Source organism: Bos indicus, chromosome 3, assembly GCF_029378745.1.
Source record: "Bos indicus isolate NIAB-ARS_2022 breed Sahiwal x Tharparkar chromosome 3, NIAB-ARS_B.indTharparkar_mat_pri_1.0, whole genome shotgun sequence".
NCBI classification, from domain to species: Eukaryota; Metazoa; Chordata; class Mammalia; order Artiodactyla; family Bovidae; genus Bos; species Bos indicus.
Genome location: NC_091762.1, coordinates 113,925,052 through 113,931,462, shown reverse-complemented (window position 1 = coordinate 113,931,462; position 6,411 = coordinate 113,925,052). Strand labels below are relative to the sequence as shown.

The following is a 6,411-nucleotide window of genomic DNA, read 5'->3' as shown; positions in this document are numbered from 1 at the left end:
ACCGGGGGCACCAAAAAGCGACCATGGATCCAAACCTGGCCCTGATGGCAAGAATCAGAACCATGGGGGACAGCCTTCTGCTTGCATGCGATCAGAATGCTCGAGTTATCTGCTTATCAAAGTCAGCTCATGTTAACTCTGCGAGTCAGATCCCCATAGAAATAAATCTGAAGGGAGGGACTGTATTTTTTTCCACTCTCAAAAGAATGACAAAGGCAACCCATGACATTTCCTCCTTATTTAATTCAACACAGTCAATTGAACCAAGCCGCAAGGCTAACAGCAGCCGTGTACACACGCCCAGGACACCTTCAGTACCAGATACAAAGACAGCACCTTTGGTTAGAGGTGCAGCCAAGACACTGCTGTTGTCATGAGCTGCACCGAAACAAGGACTTGTCCTGCACAGAGACCACGGACAGGAACCACACGAAAACCTCCGCCAGGCCGGCCAAGCTGGAAGCACCGGGCAGCTCCCCCAAGTGGACTCCGAGCATCATTCAAGCTCTCTGTCATTAGCGTCAACGGAGCAGTTGCTTTTACTCACGATGTTGATGTGCACACGGCCTATTTCTTACACTAACAAAAGCATAGTCTGTGAAAACGTGAACACAGGGACAAGCACATTTAAGGAGATCAGCCAAGAGTTATGCTAAGTTTCATCTTCTAGGAGGTTTTCAAGTTACTGATTTTATTCACATTCACCATCTGAATTGAGGACAAAAGGTTGGGATGGTTGTCATTCTCTATGTGGTCTTATGGACAGGGCCAAATACTTTGTTGTTTTTTTTTTCCAGTCACTATGGCGATAACACAAGCCTCATCTTGGTGGATTCAGAAAAGGCAGTTCTAGTTGCCATGGTGAAACAAAAACAAAATTCTCTCGCTAACAGAGAAAACTTGAAAATTCCATTCATCGACAATTTTTGTCAAGTAAATTTTATTCCACCTTTCAGAATCCAAAACCATGAATTGATCATCCCCACCACTAAGATTCCTTGTCAGGTCATTAAAGAGGTTTAGGTAAAAAGACACCTTTTATTTGTGTTCATTCCCTACAAACATCATGAATGTTGTGAGGAGTCATTTTAACTACTGCCCAGACAAAACAGAAAAACATTTTTTTGGTTCATGCTTTTGTAGTTTTTCTAATGAGATAATCATTTAATAGCTTCCTTCTAAGATTTTCTTCTTTAGCCACTGAGTACATTCTATTCAAAGTGGAAAAACTAATCACGGATGTTTAAATAACTTTATGCACTTCTTTTGTGCAAAGATAACACCACTTCCAGACAAAGCTGGGAGTACAGGCGTTCAATAACATAATACCTTGAATTCTATACCAATGCCCTCACCTCTATAATACTGAAATAAGTATACTGGTTTCTTCCTAAACTAAGGATTAGATGCAATATTTTATCTTAGGAGTTCTAGGTTCTGTATCGTGTTAATAATTCCCATTTGCTAAACATTTCTGAAAAAGCCTTATAAATAGTTTGATAAGACTTATATTGAAGGCGGGAGGAGAAGGGGACGACAGAGGATGAGATGGTTGGATGGCATCACCAACTCAATGTACATGAATTTGAGTAAACTCCGGGAATTGGTGATGGACAGGGAGGCCTGGCGTGCTGCAGTCCATGGGGTCGCAAAGAGTTGGACACAACTGAGCAACTGAACTGAACTGATATCAAGCTAACAATTCCTATTTGCTAAACATTTCTGTAAAAAACCTTATAAATACTTTGTTAAGAAGTACATATTCCTGGGAATCTAGCCATGGGAAATTTTCCCAGCTGTGGAAAAAGATTCATACGCATAGATGCTCACCCCATTGGCCAACAAGAAACCACCTTCAATGACCAACATAGCAGAAATCATTAGAGACTGAACAGCAAGCAAGTGTTAATGTAAAGTTTAAGACCCTGTATATAAAGAGTACATCTTGGATAAAATATTAAGTGAAAAAGCTTATGTAAAATCTATATGCTGACTTTATATAAAATTTTAAAAGAGACATAAAACATGCATAGGAAAAAAAAAAAGCAGACCTGAAAAAACACTCTGACTTGTTAGCAGTGATTATCTTCAGATAGTGAGACTGTTTATATTTTCTACTTTCCTCATAGTCTATGTTTTGTATAATACCCAGGAATTTCCTATCATACCCATGAATTATTTATAATGGGAAAATAATAAGCAAGGGGACACTCAGTGAAAACAAAACCAGATGCGCCTCTGGGGAGGTCATCTTCAGGTGCCTTTTCGCACTGCTAGGAAGGGGGTACTTCCGTCAAGTGGGGTTCCTGGGGCACGTGCAGGAAGACGATGCTTTATCACCTGCTTTAATGATTAAAATCGTAGAGAGCAATGATGAGAGTTTCTCCTGAAAAAAACCAGAGTGCTCTAGCTGTAGCACGTCTTAGAATCTGACCTGACTGCAGAAACGTTTAACACTGTGACAGCTAAGTAGTCACATAATACAAAAAAAAAAGGAAACAAAAGAGAATCAGTTGAAGACAAAGTAAGGATCCAGGAGAGAAAGCAAGACCAGGTTGCTATTCCTAGGAGAGACGTTCCCTAACATGCATGGGTCCAAGGAGGACAAGAGGAGGAAACGGGAGAACACCGGGCAGCTCAGACCATCCACAGGGGGCTCTGGCCCCGGAGACGCGGAGAGCAACAGGGCGGCCTGGGGGAAGCAGGAAATGTTCTTCCTTTATATCCGCCTTCTTGAGTGAAATCGGGGACACATTTTATCCTCAGACTGAGCATACTGGAGTGATTAAAGCCATCAAGGTGCACCCAGGGGCTTGAACAATTCTCGCTTAGTCAGGAACACAGCTGTTGTCAAGATGCAACTGTTCAGCAGGATCCCTTGAATCTTCTCCATGCAGACGTCTGATGCGACCTGTGAAAACAAAGGGAGAGCACTGCCTTAAGAGCCATCTCCCTCTTCTGTTCTCAGGACACTGTTGGCTCCAAAACACACTGGCAACATACTGACAGAGGGCCTAAGTGCCTAAACCAGGCACTGAGATGTTGCTTTTCAGTACTGGAGCGAGTACATGACCATTTTTCCTCCCTTAAAGAGGTGAGTTCTGACCTCTTTGCCAATGTAAACAAAATGACTCTAGTTAAGACTCAACTCAAAGATAAGCTTTGCGTCCCAGAAAGCTTCCAAGTGCCCTATTTGTTAAGTGATTTCTGCACAAGGATGACTTGATAATAACATAAAGAACTGCAATAATGTACCGAAGAGATGAGCTGGAGTTTAAGTGCAGCCAACACAAGAACCGATGGATGATTATGGAGGGACCAAACAATTTCTGGTACCCAAAGGAAGTACCCCCTACCCCACCTTCACTCCATCTTGTCCTCAGGGAAGGTGTAAGGGTACGAGCAAACAAATAGCTTTCTCTCACCCTGCTTCTTACTTCCTTTCCATTTTAGCATGGGAGGAAGAAATATTTATACCCAAACATCTCATCCCAAGTTATTGGATCAAAGGCTGATTCAAGATGGAGAGCCCCGATGGGCAAACTGATAAAGACTTGTCCCCAGGTGTCCCCTTCTGCCCTGCCTTCACTGGTGCCCAGCTTACACCCGCTTGAGTTGGCATTCCCTTCCTTGCCCCTGCTCCTAGGAAAGATATCCTCACCTCTCTAGAGAAAGCAGTATCAGAGAGACACTACAATAATAATATTTCAGCCCCATGTGCCAGTGGGGAGAGGTAAGAGAGAGGGGCAGGATATGGGGAGGGGCGTAAGAGGTACAAACTATTGGTAGAAAATAACCTACGCGGATATATTATACAACACGGGGAATGTAGCCAACATTTATAAGAACTATAAGTAGAGTTAACGTTTAAAGAATTAACCTTTAAAATTGCAAATCACTATACTGTACACTTATAACATATAATATTTTATAGCAACAATACTTCAATTAAAAAAATCAAAAAATATATATTTTAGCAGCATGTAGGTGGTTGCCTATAAAATTACATTTTCTGTGAACTTCTTAAGGACATGCCAGACAGACGACATCAAAAAAAGAAAACGGATCTTCTACCCGGAAGTAAAAAGTATACCAACAAACTGCACGTGCCAAGCACACTGTTTCTAAAGATATCTGTGGTTAAGACTATCTTGGGCCTCTGTGTTCTCATGCTCTTCTCATCCCCAGGCTCACAGATGCCCACATGGACATGAAGTAATGTCCTTCTCCCCATTCATGTTCATTCACCAATGAATTAACTCTCGCTACCTTAAAAAAAATTAAGTCTAAGCAAAGAGCAGGTTGCTAAGAAACCAGTCTGTGCGCTCATTTTCCTCATAGTCAACACTTTTGGGAAAAAAAAAAAGAGAGATGAGATTAGAGCTTTAAGAGGTGGATGAGTACATCTTTTCTGATTATTACACCTCTATGGATTTTTTAATCATTTTGAATTGTTTCATCACCTCCTAATTGCTTTTTCTATGGCTCAGCTCATAAACAAAATAACAAATGCTTCAAAACTCGAATTATAATTTACTGTAAAGTATGATGCTGTGTTCGTGAAGTGCCACGATGGAAGAGTTGAAATGCGTTCTTCCTAAATGTACAAGGTTTGTTTTCTTGAGCAACTTGCGAGGCTATCCCTGCTTCCACACAAAATAAATATGCAAATAAAATATGAGCCAATCTTGCCCTTACAAAATCTTCCAGGAGAGAGGGCTTAGAATACGATCTGTAATTGTCAGAACCCAAGGAAAAGTGTTGAGTGACCAGATAAACCAAATGGGTCCTAATACAGTTACCCTTATAACACAGCCACTCTGTGAATAGAAATTCTGCTGTGAGAGGATTTATGCAAAGGTAGAAATCAGAGTCTGAGCCTCAGCGCTTAGAAGGTGCTCAGTAAACACGAAGGGAAAGAGAGAAGGTGGAAGGGAGCCTTCATTGTGTTTCCATTCCGTGCAATTCACTTTCTCAAAAAAATTCTAATCAAATGGAATGCTCATAGCTGTTTCCTCCTAGCTCTACGACTCCCTAACAACATTGTTAACATTTGGTTTCAGCATTTGGACAGGTAATGAGAAAACTTAATTAAAGTAAATGCTCAGATCATGGTGCAAAGCCTTGGGCTCAATTTTGCCAGTTAACTGAATTACATTTTTATTGTGCAAATGAGCTATTGCTAAAAACCTTGAAAGTGAAAGAAAGCGTTAGTGGCTCAGTCAACTCTTTGTGATCCCATGGACTGTAACCTGCCAGGCTCCTCTGTCCATGGAATTCTCCAAGGAAGAATCCTGGAGTGGGTAGCCATTCCCTTCTCCAGGGCATCTTCCTGACCCAGGGTCTCCCAACATTGCAGGGAGATTCTTTACCTGTCTGAATTATCAGGGAAGCCCCCCAGATCTTAAAAGGTTTACTAAAACATTTTTGGTAGTAAGATGTGATCAACATGCATTTGTTGAGAGAAAATAAGCCAACCAAAAGACCCAGACATCTGTGTATCCCCTACAGCAATAATCATCAATGATGCACCATGAGAATGAGGTACATATTTGAAGCACAGATCTGTAAAGACACTCATGATCTAGAGTTAAGTTAAAAAAAAAAAAAGGCCAACTCTTTGAATAGTCTGATCTTGATTCAATTAATGTCAAAATAGCTGTACAATTTGCAAGTTTTTTTTTAAAGTTTCAAAAGGATGCTATCAGTGCTCACCTTGGACCAGGGAACAGTCTTGGAGTGTGGGCATGAGGGGGAGTTATGGGAGGTGGGTTTCTACCTGTATCCTTTCTATATCCCTTGTTTTTTTTACACCAGTGTTATTTTGCAAATCTGATCACATGTGAAAATAAAATAACTGAGAAAATATCATGATTTTGAATTAGTCTCAAAATATGTAAATTTTCAGATCAAAAAAAGAAGAAAGCTATTAAAATGACTTACCTTGCTAGAATTAAATTTTTCTCCATCAGAGTCCATGCGGTTTTATTTGATTTTATTAGCAATCTCTTTCAGAATACCTTTGAGGTCATTAAGCTTGGAAAGGAGAAAACAGAACCAGTCTTTAGATCAATTTTCCAACTTAAATTTTAAATCATGACTCTAAGGCTTTTCCATGAAACAGATTAACTATACATGAAATAAGAAGTATGGCCCATGCCTGGAGTACGGCAGAATATCAGACAGGTGATATTTCAGAGCTTGTTCACTACAGACTTTCTGAAATCAAATCACTAGCAAATAAGCATTAGCACCAATTAGGATTAGTTTTTGCTACTGTTGTTGTTTAGTCACTAAATCATGCCCGACTCCTTTGCGACCCCATGGCCTGTAGGCCACCAGGCTTCTCTGTGGGATTTTCCAGGCAAGAATACTGGAGCGGGTTGCCATTCCCTTCTCCAGGGGATCTTC

The 6,411-nt window shown here is 40.7% G+C and overlaps 1 protein-coding gene across 3 annotated transcripts in view; it reads right to left on the bottom strand.

The window, feature by feature from the left end:
• Positions 1-223: 223 nt before the first annotated feature.
• The window catches only part of TRPM8 (transient receptor potential cation channel subfamily M member 8), an 80,587-nt gene continuing 74,399 nt past the window's right edge, over positions 224-6,411 (bottom strand). For all 3 annotated transcript variants that reach the window (XR_011565952.1, XM_019957949.2, XM_019957950.2), the window contains 2 exons: positions 5,944-6,036; positions 224-2,911 (listed from right to left, as the gene is read on the bottom strand). Coding sequence is in view for 2 of the 3 variants with exons in the window: in XM_019957949.2 (XP_019813508.1) it covers positions 5,986-6,036 (51 nt within the window). In the remaining variant the exon portion in view is untranslated. The remainder of the gene's footprint in view (positions 2,912-5,943; positions 6,037-6,411) is intronic.